The 19,617-nt window shown below is 41.3% G+C and overlaps 1 protein-coding gene across 3 annotated transcripts in view; it reads right to left on the bottom strand.

Annotated features, from left to right (window-relative positions):
- The window catches only part of plekhm2 (pleckstrin homology and RUN domain containing M2), a 67,069-nt gene extending 49,740 nt beyond the window's left edge, over window positions 1-17,329 (bottom strand). For all 3 annotated transcript variants that reach the window (XM_087980487.1, XM_087980488.1, XM_087980489.1), the window contains exon 1: window positions 17,172-17,329. In XM_087980487.1, coding sequence (XP_087836613.1) covers window positions 17,172-17,231 — 60 coding nt within the window. In that variant the 5' untranslated portion in view covers window positions 17,232-17,329. The remainder of the gene's footprint in view (window positions 1-17,171) is intronic.
- Between the last annotated feature and the right edge of the window lie 2,288 nt (window positions 17,330-19,617).

Here is a 19,617-nt window from a genome sequence, read left to right as displayed (position 1 = left end):
GCACCCCCATTCTAACCAATTAAACACTTAATAGCCACCTAGGTTTGTTCAATACATTCACACAAGTTATATGATTCTTTGATCTTTAACAATAAATTCTGTGCCCAATGTATCTCTTTCACTAGCTGCCTGAAGGAACAAGAGCTCCGAAAGCTTGCACCGGACTATAATCCGGTGTCGTATAATTTTTTACTTTGCCCACCCCAGTCCAATACTGGCACCTCCACATTAGAAGAATAAGTGACATTTTGAAGGGGATTCCATTCTTTCCCAGTGATGGAGCTGCTGATCTCAGCTCTGAGCTGAGGTTGGTTAACAAGCAACATAAGGAAAGGCTGCTGACACTGCAAAAACTACAACATGCTCAATTACAAACTATCCTTTAACCACAACCCAACATGCAATGCTCAAGAAACCAAAGAGGCAATAAAATTACTGTATGTGAACAGAATTTGAAACATTACACAGTTTTGTACAGTAATCAGAAACCGCTCTCAGATTTACAGGAAGTTGATATGTTGGGAAAGAATAAATCCTCTGCTGCATGAGACTAGGAATCCATCAGTGATTTGCTCTGTGAAACAGAACACAGTAATGTGGCTTCAGAGTAGCTGGGAAAGAAGAAGTATCATTCCTGCCTGTATTTTCTGCTGAAAGTTCACAAGGATAGTATGTGCAAGTGAAACCGAAGGTTTGTGCCTTTCCCAACCTCACGAGTCCAGAAAGCTTTTATGTAAAATGAAATATTTTGGCATTATACATTTGAAAAAGGAAATGTATGTTTTTGTGCGGAGCATTCATCAAACAGATAAATCGTAGTCAGATTGGAAGTGATCAAAGAGAGAATATAGATGAAAGCTATCAAAATAAAAAGAGCTACATTGTTTCTTTGTTTTTCTACTTTTTAAAAAGTTAAACATTACAGTCTTCCTTACTAAACTTTGTTTCCTTTCTGCTTGTACCTAAATTTCTGTACCTAGATCCCTTTGGATCTAAGGTGGCACCATAGGTGATGACTTGTAAACTTTTCACTGTACTCGTGAGAGTATGTGACAATAAACCTAATTCAATTCAAATGCTAGAACAGATTTTTAAATTCGAACACTTCTAATATATATTAGTTTTGTTTTAGCTTCCAGGTGATTGCAACTCATTTTGACATCAAAAGGATGAGCAAGAGTTTCCAAGAATTAACTTTGCAAATGGAATAATGAATGAAAAACACTGTTGAGACTTTGTCGAGGTATAAGTGGCTAGGGCACTTCACTACAAGTCCCGATTTTGGTATCAAAAACAAAAAGGACTTATTTCCACTAAAAACTTAACCAATATTGACAACCTGAAAATGAAAAAGAAAAGCTAGAAATACTCAGCAGATCAGGCAGCAGAGATGGAGAACAAACACTGGTTTCACTCTTCAATCACCCAATAAACCCTTTCTTTCCCAAGTATAAAGGATACATCACCTGATGTTCTCACTGTCTAAAGCCCCAAATGTTTTCTCCATTTAAATAGCAATTTACTACTACATCATTTTGTTTAGTGGACCATATTTGCTCCACACAACACACTCTCCTCTACTTTGTGAAGATCAAAAGTAAACTGGGTGATTATTTTGCAGAGCACACTTGTTCAGTCTGCAGTCAAGATCCAAATTTCTGGTTGTTGGTCATTTTAATTCTCTCTTCCACTCTGATCTCAGCCTCCTACATAGTTCTAAAATGAAGCTCAATGAAAGGTTGAGGAACAGCAGCTTATCTTTAATTAGGCACTTTCAAAGTCTGAACTTAACATTTGTGAACTTAATGTCAGATTATAATACTACTCCCATTTTATTCCAATAGCAGGAGTTGGCAAAAGATTCTGCTGTTGTAATTTTCAACTTCAGACTCATCTTTTATGTCTTTGTGTATGTCCCATTATCCTCCCTTTTAGAATTTATTCACTGCTTTTCACCTTTTCAGAGACCTTTCTTTTTGTTCTTTCCTCATGCCTCCTTACTTGCCGATCTACACTGCATTGATTTTAAAATCCTCACTCCAGTTGTCAAATCTTCTATGATCTCAACTCAATCTATTACTACTCTTCACCAGTGTTCCACCATCCATTTTGCCCCCATATATGTTCATCAATCCTCTCACTCCCACACAGTTCTCAGGCATTCCTAATTTTAAATAGTTTAACTGTTGTTGGCCATGCCTTTAGCTCTCAACGCCCTGAGCTCTCAAATTCCATGCCTAAATCTCTCTACTGCGCTCCCCTACTTTAAAGATGCGCTTTACCTCTGACCACGTTTTTGGTCACATGCTCTAATATCTCCTTCTGTGTTTAATAACACTCCTGTAAGCCTGGAATGTTTAGTTACACAGAAGATAATGGCGGATGCTGGTACAATTACAACATTTAAAAGGCATCCGGATGGGTATATGAATAGGAAGGGTTTAGAGGGATACGGGTCAAGCACTGGCAAACTAGACTAAGATTAGGTTAGGCTATCTGGTCAGCCTGGATGAGTTGGACCAAAGGATCTGTTTCCATGCTGTAAATTTCTATGACTGTGATATAAGAAACAAAAATAGCTAACATTGGTAGGAGTTGCTTATAGACTACCAAACAGGAGTGGTGATGTGGGGTATGATATTAATCAGAAGATTAATGAAACACGCAGCTTGGGTAATTTTAATCTACATATGGCTCAGGCAAATCTAATAAGCACCAGTGCAGTGGAGAATGAGTTTCTGGAATACATTTGGGATAGTTTTCTAGAACAATATATTCAGGGACAAACAAGCTGTTTTAGATCAAGAAATATATAGTAAAAAAAAAGGTCTAATTAATAATCTTTAGTCATACAGCATGGAAACAGACCCTTCAGTCCTGAAGGGACTGCGTTTGGCCCATGTCCCCCCAAACTTTTCCTATTCATGTACTTGTCCAAATGTCTTTTAAATGCTGTCACTATTCCTGCATCAATCACTTCCTCTGGCAGTTCATTCCACACACGAACTACTGTGTTTAAAAAAAAATTGCCCTTCATGTCCTTTTTAAAACTTTCTTCTCTCACCTTAAAAATACGCTCCCTAGTTTTGAACCCCCCTTCCTGAGGGAAAAAACCCTTGCTATTCACCTTGTCTATGCCCATCAAGGTTCCTTAAACCTCTACAAGTTACCCCTCAACCTTCTATGTTCAAGTGAAAAATGTCCCAGTCTATCTACTCTATTTTTATATTTCAAACACTCCATTACTGGCAACATCCTGGTAAATCTTTTTTGAACCCTTTCAATTTAATAATATCCTTTCCACATCGAGGTACACTATTCCAGAAGAGGCCTTACCAATGTCCTGTACAGCACGATACAAAAACTTTACATTATGTTTGAAAGTGGGTTAGATAATCTGAAGCCAGGAAGCTTAATTTGAAAACAGGAAATGAATAAAGCATGAGGTACAAATTAGGTGAGGTGGATTGGGACAATACTTTAACAGATATGATGGTACATAGGTAATGGATAATCTTTAACAAATTATTACATAGTTTACAGCAACTATAAGTTCCTTCAAAATACAAAATCCCATTCGGCAACTATGAATAACAAAAGTTAAGGATGGTAGAAGATTAAAAGAGACGTCTGCAAAGCTACTTGAAATAATAGTAAACCCAATTTAGAATACAGCAAATGAGGACCAAAAACTGATAGAACGAGTATAGAATAAGTAAACTACGAAACTCTCAAAAATAAACTATAAAAGCTTTTACAGGTACACAAAAAGGAAACATTTAGCTAAGACAAATTTGTATCCAAGACAGGCAGAGTCTGAAGAATTTATAATGGAGAATAATGAAATGGTAAATGCTTACTTTGCATCTATCAAGGAGATGAATTCAAGAAATTTCTCCAGAATTAGAGATGCAAGGAACAAGGGTGCATGAGAAACTGAAGGGAATCAGCATTTGTAGAAAAGCTGTGCTGGAGAAATCAATGTGACTGAAGGTTGATAAATCAACAGAACCTGATTTGACATTCCAGTACAATGAATGAGGGAGCTTTAAACACGGTGGATGCATTGATGATCATTTCCTAAAATTCTATGGGTTCTGGAATAATTTCTGCAGATTGGAGGGCTAAAAATGATACTCCAAATTTAAGAAGCGATTGAGAGAGAAAACAGAGAAACAAATTTGTTAGCCTAACATCAGTACTAAGAAAAAAAACCTACAATCTATCAGAAAAGATGTGATAAATTAGTACTTTGGATAATAATGTTCTGACTGGGCACAATCAGCTTGTTTGTATTGCTTGATGAGCCTCTCAGAGTTTGGAGGATGTATCACAATTGTTAGAGGGATATTGGTGAGCATGGCTTACTTGAATTTTCAGAAGGCTTTTACGATATTCTCTCATCCCCAAGAGGATTTGGGTAGACTTAGTGAGTGGGCATGAAAATAGCAGATGAAATATAATGTGAACAAGTGTGAAGTTTTCCATTTGGGTAGGAAGATGGACAGAGTATTTCTTAAATGGTAAGAGGTTAGAAAGTGTTGGTGTTAAAATAACCTGCACACAGTCAATGAAGGCATAGCAATTTATTATAAGGGGATTGGAGTACAGGAGCAATAAAGCCTTTCTCCATTGTAGAGGACCTTAGTTGGACTGCATCTGGAAGAGCTGCGTCATTTTAGCCTCAACTTGGGAAGGATGTTATTGCCATGGAAAGAGTAGAACAAAAGTTCATCAGGCTTATTCCTGGGGTGGTGGGACTGTCTTGTGAAGAAACATTGGGAAAACTGGGCATTCTAGGGAATCAAAGAACAAGGTGACCTCATTGAAACTTACAAATTACTTAAAAGGATAGACAAGGTAGACCCGGTAAGTTGTTCACTCTGGTTGGGGAGTCGAGAACAAAAGGGTACAACTTCAAAATAAGGAGAGAGCTTTTCACGACTGAGGTGAAGTTTTACTTTTCGCAAAGGGCTGTTAATCTTTGAAACTCTTGACCACAGAGGACCATGGAAGAACATTTAAAATGTTTAGAGACTATTAAATTTCTAAATACCATAAAACATAAAGGAACATAGGGATTGTGTTGCGGTAAAAATAAAGCATTAAAGTGGAAGTAATGATCTTTCGGAATGGCCTCATGTGGGCTTAAAGGCCTATTCCTGTTGCTGTAAACAATGCTTCTCAAAGTTCCTTAGTAGTCAATGCAGAATCTTCCTATAACACAAACAATACTAATCAACAGCTTTCCCCTATATACTCCATACCTAGGTGATCCAGTATCCCTGAGCATGGTGTAATGTTAAAAAATTAAATGGGACACTCTCTCTCTGGACATTAAAGAGTTAAACTACACTAATGAACATTCTGGAAGTGGGTGGGGACGATATTAATGCAAGACCCCCACTCCATTTGGACAGTCATTTGCTACTACTCCTCTACTATTATCAAATTAAACTATCATTCAATCTCTTCCATTCAGAAATGCTTTCTAACCATCTCCTGAAGCTAGGTATATTGCAACTATATTGTCTTGGGGAATCATTGAGTCAGGAAGTCATTTGTATAACGATTCCACAGGATTAGGGCATTTACATTTGCATGATGTCCAAGGATGATATCATCCTACCATTGTACCTGGGGTAACATGTGACTGTGAGGGAGTGGCTGGGGATTGTCTTGAGTGGCATGTGACTGTGGGAGAATGGCCAGAGCATCTGTGAGCATTACTAACTGACCTGTATAATGGGGATGTATTTTCCTTTGTTCAGGGCCTCTTTTGACTCGACTTTGCACGTCTGTGAAGGTGGTCAAAGAAGTCACCTAGCTTGTATAGGCTTTAATAAACTAGCAAGACAGGATCTGAGGAGCATAGGCTGTCAGGGAAGGATGTGGCTGAAATGTGGAACTTTTTCAAGGAACAGATACGACGTGTCCTTGTTATGTATGTACCTGTCAGGCAGGAAAGAGATGGTCGTGTGAGGGAATCATGGTTGACGAGGGAGGTTGAATGTCTTGTAAAGAGAAAGAAGGAGGCTTACATAAGGTTGAGGAAACTAGGTTCAGACAGAGCGTTGGAGGGATACAGGATAGCCAGGAGGCAGCTGAAGAAAGGGATTAGGAGAGCTAAGAGAGGGCATGAAAAATCTTTGGCGGGTAGGATCAAGGATAACCCCAAGGCCTTTTATGCGTATGTGAAAAACATGAGAATGACGAGAACGAGGATAGGTCCGATCAAGGACAGTAGTGGGAGACTGTGTATTGAGTCGGAAGAGATAGGTCTTGAATGAGTACTTTTCTTCAGTATTTACAAATGAGGGACCGTATTAGATTAGATTACTTTACAGTGTGGAAACAGGCCCTTCGGCCCAACAAGTCCACACCGGCCCGCCGAAGCGCAAACCACCCATTTGCGCATACCCCTACATTTACCCCTTACCTAACATTACGGATAATTTAACATGGCCAATTCACCTAACGTGCACATCTTTGGACTGTGGGAGGAAACCGGAGCGCCCGGAGGAAACCCACGCAGACACGAGGAGAATGTGCAAACTCCACACAGTCAGTCGCCTGAGGCGGGAATTGAACCCGGGTCTCTGGCGCTGCGAGGCAGCAGTGCTAACCACTGTACCACCGTGCCGCCCACTGTGCCACCGTGCCGCCCACAACTAAGAACCCTACCGTTAACCCTGTATTCCACATTCTTATTTGTCCTTCCAAAATGGACAACCTCACACTTGACAGGGTTGAACTCCATCTGCCACTCCTCAGCCCAGCTCTGCATCATATCTAAATCCCTTTGCAGCTTGGACAACAGTATTGTTGAAGAGGAGAGTATGAAATGGACTGGTAAGCTAGAGGAGATACTTGTTAGGAAGGAAGATGTGTTGGGCATTTCAAAAATTTGAGGATAGACAAGTCCCCCGGGCCTGACGGGATACATCCTAGGATTATGTGGGAAGCAAGAGAGGAAATTGCAGAGCCGTTGGCAATGATCTTTTCGTCTTCACTGTCAACGGGGGTGGTACCAGGGGACTGGAGAGTGGCGAATGTTGTGCCCCTGTTCAAAAAAGGGAATAGGGATAACCCCAAGAATTACAGGCCAGTGAGTCTTACTTCGGTGGTAGACAAAATAATGGAAAGGGTACTGAAGGATAGGATTTATGAGTACCTAGAAAGACACTGCTTGATTAGGGACAGCCAGCACGGATTTGTGAGGGGTGGGTCTTGCCTTACAAGTCTTATTGAATTCTTTGCGGAGGTGACCAAGCATGTGGATGAGGGTAGAGCAGTGGATGTAGTGTACATGGATTTTAGTAAGGCATTTGATAAGGTTCCCCATGGTAGGCTTATGCGGAAAGTCAGGAGGCATGGGATAGTGGGGAATTTGGCCATTTGGATAGCGAACTGGCTAACCGGTTGAAGTCAGAGAGTGGTGGTAGATGGTAGATATTCAGCCTGGAGCCCAGTTACAAGTGGAGTTCCGCAGGGATCAGTTCTGGGTCCTCTGCTGTTTGTAATTTTTATTAATGACTTGGAAGAGGGAGTCAAAGGGTGGGTCAGTAAATTTGCAGACGATACGAAGATTGGTGGAGTTGTGGATAGTGAGGAGGGCTGTTGTCAGCTGCAAAGGGATTTAGATATGATGCAGAGCTGGGCTGAGGAGTGGCAGATGGAGTTCAACCCTGTCAAGTGTGAGGTTGTCCATTTTGGAAGGACAAATAAGAATGTGGAATACAGGGTTAACGGTAGGGTTCTTAGTAAGGTGGAGGAGCAGAGGGATCTTGGGGTCAATGTTCATAGCTCTTTGAAAGTTGCAACTCAGGTGGATAGAGCTTGTAAGAAGGCCTATGGTGTATTAGCGTGCATTAGCAGAGGGATTGAATTCAAGAGCCGTGAGGTGATGTTGCAGCTGTACAGGACCTTGGTAAGGCCACATTTGGAGTAATGTGTGCAGTTCTGGTCGCCTCATTTTAAGAAAGATGTGGAAGCTTTGGAGAGGGTGCAGAGGAGGTTTACCAGTATGTTGCCTGGAATGGAGAATAGGTCGTACGAGGATAGGTTGAGAGTGCTCGGCCTTTTCTCATTGGAACAGTGAAGGATGAGGGGTGACTTGATAGAGGTTTATAAGATGATCAGGGGAATAGGTAGAGTAGACAGTCAGAGACGTTTTCCCCAGGTACAGAGTATTACAAGGGGACATAAATTTAAGGTGAAGGGTGGAAGGTATAGGGGGGATGTCAGGGGTAGGTTCTTTACCCAGAGAGTGGTGGGGGCATGGAATGCGCTGCCTGTGGGAGTGGCAGAGTCCAAATCATTGGTGACCTTTAAGCGGCAATTGGATAGGTACATGGATAGGTGCTTAAACTAGGACAAATGTTCGGCACAACATCGTGGGCTGAAGGGCCTGTTCTGTGCTGTATTGTTCTATGTTAACTGTTCGCAGAAGTTGGTGTGTATGAATTGCATTTTGTGAGTGAAACCTCGGGAAAAGGACCTAAGAATGGCACTAGGAATATTATTCCAATGCCAACTCTATGCTTGGATTTATACATGTCCTGGATACCTTCTCTTCGATTCTTTGCTCCTTCAATGCAGATGTTGTTACTTTGAGCTTCAATCCCTACTTCTGAGAAACCAAGCACTTTTACATGATTTTCATTTTTGTTTACAGAAGATACTAAATGTAATTTGCCAATATTTTGCACATGTAAATGGAAGAAAGGAAGCAGCAGTGGGGACAATGTCCATTTTGGACATTAGCATTACTATGCCTTCCTCTTCCATTCAAAACAACCAGACAGTGTCAACCTTTCAAAAATTCACAAGATATATAGAGAGATGTACAATTTTAACTCAAAACCTGGTTTTGAACATTGAACTACAACTCAAACAATACCATATTGTGGTGAAGGGTGCTCAGTGACACTCACTAAACTAATTCAATTACTTACCAATTAAATATAAAAAGTGAAGCATAGACAGAATTTTCTTCTCTTCAAACTTTTCACTTAATCACTGCAATTCTATAGTGCCCATAAATAACTGATTTTTTATTTCCTGTGTTTTCTGTTCTAATTCTGAATTTTTAGCAGTTTTTTTTAAAAAGTCTGTCAGTAATTAAACAGACATGTTGACTACTTTTCCCTGTTCAGATACTAAAAGACCTATGTACCTCCAGCATTTTCTATTTTAATTACACTATAAATGAGCTCCAACTATGCTCAAGAATTAGGTGTTCCAATGTTGTCAGGAAAGATTCAAAAACACCATTGCACACATCTTTGACAATGTTCCAGATGTTTCACTCCCTCAGGATACAGGACTAGATTTTCCAGTCACATGAGAACCTGGACTAAATAAACACAGGCAAGTTAGGCAGGCAGTACCATTTAGGCAAAAGTGAGGACTGCAGATGCTAGAAACAAAGTTTAGATCAGAGTGGTGCTGGAAAAGCACAGCAGGTCAGGCCGCATCTGAGGAGCAGGAAAATCGATGTTTCGGACAAAAGCTCTTCATCAGGAATGGAGGCAGGGGGCCTCCAGGGTGGAGAGATGGGTTGGGGGTGGGGAAAAGGTAGCAAAGAGTACAAACAGGTGAATGGGGGTGGGGATGGAGGTGATAGGTCAGAGGGGAGGGTGGAGCACATAGGTGGGAAGGGAGATTGGCAGGTAGGACAGGCCATGGGGACAGTGCTGAGCTGGAAGGTTGGAACTGGGGTAAGGTGGGGGTGGGGTAAGGTGGGGGGTGGGGGAAGGTACTCTTTGCTACCTTCTCCCCAACACCTTATCTCTCCACTCTGAAGGCTCCCTGCCTCCATTCCTGATGAAGGGGTTTTGCCTGAAACATCGATTTTCCTGCTCCTCGGATGCTGCCTGACCTGCTGTGCTTTTCCAGCATCACTCTAATCTAAACCCCAGGCAGTACCATTTGCCTATAATCCACACAATGTTGCCTTGTATTTAAACATGTTAAGAAAATTTGAATCCGTTGTAATGTAGTTTCTGAGCCTGTAATCTAAATCCACCTAGGGGTGTGAAACCCTGTTCTAACATTTAATGTTGGAGGGGAATGTGGACCAATTAATTTTCCCATTATTTTGCTCTTTATACTGTTTGCTACTATAGGAGAGGTGGCATTACAGCTGAAATAACATTCTGAAAGATCTAACATATTGTAGCCAGTGGTGCAGGGAAAAGGGACCAGTCAGGTGAACTACTATATCTTGATAGTGTCAAATTCTTTAAGCATTGTTGCTCTCCACTTTACTAGGCAATGATGAGTATTTTATCACACTCTACATTTACACATACTGGGGTTAGATAGGTTTTGTGGGGTTAGCAGGCAAGTCACCTGGCACAAGAATGCTGCTTCTGTCCGCTTTCATTACCAGAATGATACCTTTGGCTTCTGAGCTCCTGGTCAAAAATGACTCCAGACACATTAGGGGGACTACTTAAATGATGTAGGCTCTTCAGAAGAGTTTAGCCTATGGTAAGATTGGTAGATATAATTCAATGTGTAAAGAAACTCCCTTTAGAAGTAACAACAGGGAAATGAAGTACATCTTAAATAATGGGACTTTAAATAGAATGGTGAAGGGAACCCTTGGAAAGAAGACAATGCCAGTCTTTGGGTTCACTGGTTTTGGATCAAAGCAAAGAGACAATGATACCAGGTTGAACTTGGAGGCCCAGGTTCAAGATCCACCTGGTCCAGAAGCATGCAAATACATCCCTGAACAGGTTGATTTGAAGATATCTCAGGTTTAACTTATAATTGGAAATCATGTATAATTTATTACTTTAACAACAGAAATTGAAAATGCAACAAATTTAATTGAATACAGGTACACAATCTGAAATGTTCGGGACTGGCTGATTTTCAGAATTCAGAATTTTTCAAATTTCAGAACAAATGGCAGTTTAATTATGAAATTTTAAAAAATCTTTCCAAAGAATAGACTCACGGAGAGTAAAACGGGCCTTGAGACAGAATTGAGGCCGGTCAGTACTGGGCCATGCCCCCCAATGTCACATCTGAATGACACTCCGAGTGGGGGTGGACTTGGGTTAACTGTTTGCATGTCAAACAACCTTGTTAATGAGAAAAAAGCTTCACAAAAACAAACTTTCGGACTCTGGAGCTTTCCGGATTTCAGATATGGGGTGTCTACATGAACTACAACGGATGAGGGGCTTGTTATAGACATTTGAGAAGTTAGGATGTTTTTCTATGCTGCAGCTCAGAACATTAAATGATGACTACATAGGGTTTTCAGGTTACAATAACAAATAATGACAGGGTCTTTACTAATCTGGAACTGCAATGATGGGCGCTATTTTAAGATGATCAGAAAAAGAACTGTCGTGGGGATGTAATAGGTTTGTTGCAGAGGTAGTTAGAACTTGAAATTCTTGGAAACTGTTGTAGAAGTTTGCACAAATTCCTTTAAACAAACTGCTGAATGTTTGAATAAACAAGTAAATGGGACTAATTTAGATTGCTCAGATGGAGAAAAATATTTTGTGCCTTGTTTACGATTTGCTCTTTTAGTTACTATCCCAGTTAAAAATATTTAAGGATGTGCCTTTCAATCTGTATAAAACAATGACTGAATGTGCAGTAATCAGTGTTAATCAGTGTTACTGCAGTGTCTAATTGCTATAGGATCAATGTCTTCCAAGTACTCTGAATGTCCACTCTTGTCTTGCCACTCAGCCAATCTTCAATGAATTCCACATTGCTTCCTTTCACTGTACTGCCATTGTTATCCAACATTTACCAATAAACTTTATGTAAAACGATTTGCGCACAAGTTGAGAACAAGTTTCCTTTACGCCAATGTCATTCAATCATACTTGCTATAGTTTTTAGTTATAGCAGATGCCTTGTGGTGCTGCTTATGATGAGTCTGTGATTACATTCTTTTAATTGGAAGTATTATACAGATTCTCAACACTCCTGTTTACAATCTGCATATACATTACATAGCAATGGAATTCACCTCAGATACATAACCCAGCTACACAGTTAGTTCGTCTCACAACCTGGGAAATTTAAACTACTTATTAAAGCAATACCCTGGGTGAGGATGGGGGAAATTGGCAAGCAATAACAGGTCCCCTCTGCAGAAAATCAGGTTAGCTTATACCACCATTTCACTGGCTTCAAGAGAGACTCTCTGATGATGTTACCTAGTGTGGTGACAAAATGTCTGAAAGCAAATCTTCAAGCTCAGCGAGCTAACTTACATACTTATCAACCTGAACTACAAATCTTCTCAAAAATCACTATACCACCATTTGCTATTTTAGAGAGCAGGTCACTAACACCGTTCACCCTTGCACATCGACAGGTGACCGTTCAAACTGTTAAGACTCAGAAACATCCCCCTCTCAAAGAATGGCTTTTAACTTTTATAAATAGAATGCCTTCCTACAGCATCGCTGGAGAGACAAACTCTTACTTAAACTGAGCATTTAGCCTGCAGCAGCTGTTCCAAATTCTTCTTTGTTCCATTGATTGGGCTGTTGTGGCATAGTGGTAAGATTCCTACCTCTAGCCTAGGAGGCCAGATACAAATCCCACTGTTTCAACAGTGTACAATTTCATCTGCCAACAAGGTTGATGAGAAAATATGTTGATAGGGCTCTTGTCCCTTCCTGAGCCATGAGGCTTGGATTCAAGTCCCAACTGCCCTAGGTGTGTGTCAGAACATCTCCAATCAGGCAGATTAAAAAGTACATGGTCAGTAATGTGTTGGCACTGGTGGTCAATTTAGAGGACTCTTGTGGCACAGAGGTAGTGTTTCTATCTCTGAACCAGAAGGCCCAGGTTCAAGTCCAACCTACTTCGGAAGCACGTAATGACATCGCAGAACAGGTTGCTTTTTAAACTAAGTGTGCAATGTTCATGCTGTATTTGAACATATCTGGTTCTGTAATTCCAACGTGTAATTATACAAGGGGTGCTCTGTAGGATTGTTGCTGGAAAAAAGACATCAACGTGCTTCACTGCCTGTCAATGACAACTGCCTTGCAAAGCACAGATCAGAAAATGAACCAGGACCCTAACAATTTGTGTAGATCATAACAAATGTAACCAAGGCCACTGGTAGAAGGTGGGCAATAGAGAGCAATGCTGTTTTTAAGTATGACCAAGAAGAAGGCTATAATCCACATAGGACCAAAGTAATAGCTCCAGAAGCCAAGACATTCAGACATCAAACTCTAGATTTTACTTTGACAGTAAAGAAAGTTAAGAAGAGTTGCAGTATTTTTTAAAACTAGAAAAATCAAATATCTTTTAGCTGGCAAGCATCTCAAAAACAGAAAAATCAACCTAATACAGCAATTTTAGCATTGCAATGTCTTTTCATCTCAGAGACCAGCCAAATCAAAGAATAAAGCACACTTAAACAGGGCATGCAAACAGATTGTCATGCTAAAGTATCATACTTAGAAGGGCTTTAAAATGCAGTGTTGAATCTGGGAATATTTCATGGAACACTAAATGGAAATTTATTCTCTATCTGGTCCACATTGCGTATACTGTACCAGGGAATAAAGGAATGGTGTGAAGTAACATTTTAGAGTCAGAGATATACAGCATGGAAACAGACCCTTCCATGCCAACCAGATATCCTAAACTGATCTAGTCCCATCTGACAGCGTTTGAACCATATTCTTTTAAATCCTTCCTATGCACCCATCCAAATGCCTTTTAAATGTTTTAGTTGTGGAGATGGATATAATTACCTTTTAAAAATGTAATAAATACCAACATTGGTGGTCCCTCAGACAAGGATAACTCTCTTCCAACCTCAGTAAGCCTGTGGGTTGCTGTACAGACTGAAGTGGCTTCCATTGGGGAGGGTGGGGTGTTGTTGTGGCAGTGCGCTTCTTACACTGTTTTTACCTAGCTTCCACAAGTTTCCCCAACGGCAAGTCTTGAGGTGCTTGACGCCGTCCTGGATGCTACTCCTCCAACATTGGACGGTTGGGCCAGTCACTCCCAGGCGTCTGGGAATGGCACACTTCAGTGAGGCCTTGAAGTATCACTGAAGCACTTTCCGTATCTACCTGGGGCTCAGCTGATGTTTAGAAGCTGGGAGCTCAGCACCTGCTTGGGGAATCTCGCATTGAACATGCAGATGATGTGACCAGAGCTGAAAATGTGTTGCTAGAAAAGCGCAGCAGGTCAGGCAGCATCCAGGGAACAGGAGAATCGACATTTCGGGCATAAGCAGAGAAGAACACTCCACAATACTTCCTGATTGACAGTGTCAAAGGCCTTTGTAAGATCAAGGAAGCCATGTATTGGGGTAGATTCTTCTCTCTGCATTTCTCCTGCAGCTGTCGAGAGATGAAAGCCATCCTCTGCTATTTGCATTAGCAATGCGGTATTTGTTATTTCTTTTTGGGCTCTGTTATCAATGTAAGCACTCTTGAACGCATCCCACCGCATGCTACACATCACGAACTCACAAACACCCAGCTCTGCACAAAGTAGAGAATGCCATCCGCTAGGTGAAGAACAACAATGTTTCTGGAGGAGATAGTACCCCTGCTGAGCTATTGATGCGTGGAAGCAAAGTGCTCTTGTTTATGTCCTTATTTCCTTATCTGGAAGGAGGAGAGCATCTCAGGAAAGCTCCGAGATGCCACAGTTGTGAGCATTTCAAGAAAGGGAACAAGCCCAACTGTGGTAACTAGAGGGGAATCTCACGGCTGTTGACTGTTAGAAAGGTCATTGCCAAGTTCCTCCTCAACCCACCCCCTCCCTGTGGTTGAGGAACTCCTCCTGGAATCAGTGTGGCTTTCAGCCATGGCGAGTCACAACAGACATGATGTCAATAAACACAATCCATGCAATTCACTTCACACACTTTAATGTTAGACTCAAAACGCTGAAACCTAAAGGATTTACCAACTTGATTCCAAATCCCCAATCCAGAAACCATCTACTATAGAATATGAAAGATCATCAGCTCCAACGAAAGACAAAACCATGTTGTTCAAAACAGTCCAACTGACTTAACCATTAATTCCATGACTATAAACATACAAATTCAATTTATTCTTAAAACACGGACAATTAAATATACTCAATTAGGAAACAGAAACAGAAATAAGCCATTCAGCTCCTTGACCCTGTTTCATCAACAAGATAATGGCTGATCAGTGGCATAAATCCATATATCTACCTTTGGTCATTAGCTCTTAATACCTTTGCTTCATAAAAATTTATCTCAGACTTAAAATTAACAAATGATTCTGCATCCACTGCCATTGATAGAAGTGAGTTCAAAATCTCTACCATCCTGTATAAATGCTTCCTGACATCTCTTCTGAATTGTCTGGCCCTAATTCTCAGATTATACCCACAAATTTTAGAATTCACAACCAATGGAAAAGGTTTATCTTTATTTACCCTTTCTTTTCCTCTTAATATCTTGAAGACATCAATTAGATCACCCCTTGACCTTCCGAATTCTAGAGAAGTAAGCAACCTATGCAGAAATGTGACACAGATAACACCTGGGTGAACTTCTATTAAATATTATTTTAAAAGAACTCACAATTAAATTCATCAATATATTATTGGATCTGCTCACTATAAGTGAGATCCTCTTCCGCATATAACAACTGCTGCTTCATTTTGCTAGTTATAGTGTGGCAGAATGATCAACACCTATGTGTATTTGTATAGGGTACAAGTATTTAAATATGTTCAGTTACTACATACTATAGCAAATGCGAATGGATTAACACTAATTTAATCCAAATATTAATTCTGGAATAAGCATTTCTATGAAATGTTCTCTTCTTTGCTAAAATACATTGGCTTTGGACAATACACTGAAGAACTGTACAATGTTGAAGTTGGTAACTGAATGTTCTAGTTTGAACAGACAGAATACCATTCAATTACAAAGGATATGGATCTCTATATCTAGCCTATCCAGTGTCTGACTTAACATGTTTGATGCTGGCAATTGGTGACCAGAATAGAAAGTCTTCCAATCTCCAGTCTCAACATTCCTTTCAAAAATTTACCAAATTTAGACCAGTCATGTGAAAGCATGATTGAAAGCACCTTGTTGTCCAGTAACCTCAACCTTCATTTTAAGAGATGTCAAACATGACAGACAATAAGGTGCGAGTCAGCAAGATGACAATGATCCACACAGAACACATTTCCTACCGTATCTAGCTGATGAGTAGGTGAAATGATCTGTCTGCCTAAATATATGGCTAATAAACCATTTGAGAGTTTACTAAAGTAGTGGCCCATACATTATAATGCTTTGTGCTAAATCAATTTTAAAACATTTATAAGTCCAAATTAAATTGTATTGTTAAATGTATGTTCTGAGGAAGGTTCACTTGACCCAAAATATTAATTCTGATTTCTCTGCACAGATGCTGCCAGACCTGCTGAGTTTCTAGCAATTTCTGCCTTTTGCTTCTGATTTACAGCATCAGTGTTTCTTTAAGGTTTCATTTAATAAGTTTACAAAGTATGAAGTATTAAGCAAACGAGTTCATTGTAATGACTGATGACAACATGACATGAGGATCCACATCCTATATTTCATATCAAGCCACGGCTGTGATGAACGATTGATCCATTGATCTATAACATCTAATATTTGATAACCAGCGCCTTTGCAATTTACTTTAATGGTAATAGCTAGGGTTATTTGCCAAAGGCTGGTGCCTGTGATAAACACGGACAATATCTAAGTGGTGGGGAATGCATACATGGTAAGATTTTGATCAAGGGAGTTTCTTTTTGTCGAAAGGTTACTAATCTACGACAAAGCATCTGAAAAGAAAAGGCAGCGCTTTCGTGGCTACTGTAGCCAAGTGAGAAACAGGTCAGGGCCATTCAGCTCACCAGGCCAATGTGATTGCTCAATCCTGGAGCCTTTCCCCCACCAAAAGAAGAATGCAGTTGTCAACAAAGAACATCGGGCTGTAGTTTGCTTTGGAAAACGGGCAGGATGGTACAAGGCGATCCTAAAAACACTGGAGTGCTCCAAATAAAAATGGAAGCCAGTCTGTGTGCACCGCCCTGTCTGAGTCGCTGGTGCCCGGCGACCGAATGGGTCGGCAGCAGTAAACCCGCCGGTAAAGGTGCTGCTCGCGACAGCCTCTCACCTGCTTCACCGACAGCGAGATGTTCTCCAGGATCCGGTCCTTCACTTTCAGGGTTTCCATACTCGCTGCCTCAGCATCCTCGCCGCCAATGACCAGCCCAGGCCCCGGGGCTCGCCGCTGACGCCCGGCCCTCTGCTCTCACCGGTTAGGGCGCGCGCGCGCACTCCCGCCTCAACCCGTGACCACACGCTCGCCCCGCGCACCCGACCAACGAAAGCGCCGATCGCGCATGCGCACCCTTACAGGGGTAGAGGAGGGGTTCCTCGCCGTGAGTGGGCAGAGGGGCGGCGCCATCAAGGGGCGGGTCTTCGGCTGCCCGACGACCTCAAGGGGCGGGGTTCCTTTTGCTATCTGACTTTCAACGTGGAAGGTTTCAACGGATCTGCGCCCTCAAGGGGCGGGGTTAGAGCAGGGCAGCGCCCTCAAGGGGCGGGGCTCGCTTTCACCATGCGCATTCTGAACGGAGTGCTGAAGCTGCAGCTTTGGCCGTATTGTGAATGGGGAGACAGGGAAACATCACCCCATGTAAAACACCAGGTGGTGTCATTGAGCTTTTGAAATACAAGATCCCACTGTATGAATAAAACACGGATTTGAGTTAATCTGAGTTTCCAATTTTTATGTGGAATAGCAGGGAAATGGGATAAATTGGAGTTGCTCCTTCAAATACTGCGAGGCACTATAGACAGAATACATTCTGTCCGCATTGTGGGAAGGTCCCTACTAATAACTGGCTCGGTGCCTCCCCCAGTTAAAAAACAACCCGCGCGGTGTCCACCAACACCCTGGAGTTGTTCAGGGAGAGGTGGGCGCCACAGGGAGTGGAGTGCATTATTTCTCCCTCCAACTCTATTTTGATTTAGTCCCTACCCTCCCCTTCACTGTTTTGATCACACAGCATTGCCCTTTGATGTGAAGGGCAGTGCTTGTCACTGGCCACTCGGGTGTTTTCCTATCTTCCCGGTGGTGGAATTTGAATAAAGATTGTGCACCTTGTGTCTCTCACTGTGTCTCACATTTACACACACACACCATGGGTGCTGGGGAAAAATAAGGACTACCGCAGTTAGGCAGTAGTGTGGGGGTAATAAAAAAAAACAGGTGCGTGGTGCCAGCCCTTGGAGGGGAGAGACATTCCAGCAGCGCACCGGCCTGTGTGACTGTGTGCGTGCATGTGCGGGGACTCTCCTCCTTGAGGGGGACTGTCCCTGGACTAGCAAAAAAAAAGATAAAAAAACAACCCGCGTAGCCAAAAAATGCAATGGTATAGGTCCTGTCACTTAATGTAGTCTTTGCTGCTGCTTATTGGAATGGAGAAGTTGTTGCTGTCCAAATTCTGCAATACTGGCCATGGGTGAGAGGGTCTGAAGTGTTACTGGAGAACTGGAGTTGGAAGGCCCAAAGTATTAGTCTCTGTTCATGAGATCAGGCATTCTAACCAGTATGTGGGAAAGCAGAACCAAAAGAAGTTCACAGTGAGGGTCAGTTAAAGCCTATGAAGATGACTAATAAGGGAAACTTGGGAAGGGGAGAGGACAAGTAGTGGGTTACTTATCAGAAATGATAAGAATGGGGACATGGCTAAAAGTGACAAACTGATTGCCAAAGCGCAAAACAGTAGCTCAGGTTGCATCTGTTGGCCATAACAGAGCAGGGATGGGAGATGATGGCAAGACCAGAAACACCGAAAGAGCAGACAAGTTAGAAAGAAACAACTTGCATTTATATACCGCCTTTCACAACCTCAGAACATCTGAAAGCACTTTAAAGCCGATTGAATAGTTTAGAAGCATTCATTGTTAGAATGCAGGAAAAGTAACAGCTAATGTGCACGCAGCAATGTCTCACAGACAGCACTAAATAATAACCAGATTATTTATGGTGATAGCAAATTAAAATACTGTTGATGCTGAAAACCTGAAATAAAACCAAAGAAATTATGGAAATACTTTGCAGGCCTGGCATCACCTGTGAAGAGGAGCAGAGTTAAGATTTCAGAAAAATGACCATTTATCTGAACATATGTTATTTCTGGCAATTCTGGTGACTGGATTAATTTAGCTGAGGACTGCTGTGGACCTGGAGATTGTACTGGAGATCTTTTACATCCACCTAACAATTGAGTTAATATCACAGATTGACACCACATCCAAAAAAAAAATCACAGTACAGACTCTCAATATTTTGCATTGGAGTATCAGCTTAGATTAACTACTCAACTCTCAGCATTGGAGTTTGACTTAGAGGTAAGAATCAAAAACCAATGCATAGAAACATAGCAAATACAGGCAGGAGTAGGCCATTTAGCCCATCAAACCTTTTCCACTGTTCAACATGATCCTGGCAAATCCTCTATCTCAATATCATATTTCTATTTTCTTTCTGTAGCCTTTGATGCTTTAAGGATCTCTAAACCCATAAATTTAAATTAGAACATCCTAACAGT

This window comes from Chiloscyllium plagiosum, unplaced genomic scaffold, assembly GCF_037043375.1.
Source record: "Chiloscyllium plagiosum isolate Xiang-an unplaced genomic scaffold, Cpla_swu_hap1 HiC_scaffold_37, whole genome shotgun sequence".
Lineage (NCBI taxonomy): Eukaryota > Metazoa > Chordata > Chondrichthyes > Orectolobiformes > Hemiscylliidae > Chiloscyllium > Chiloscyllium plagiosum.
Note: the sequence above shows the minus strand (reverse complement) of the source record. Positions and strands in the feature narration are given on the sequence as shown.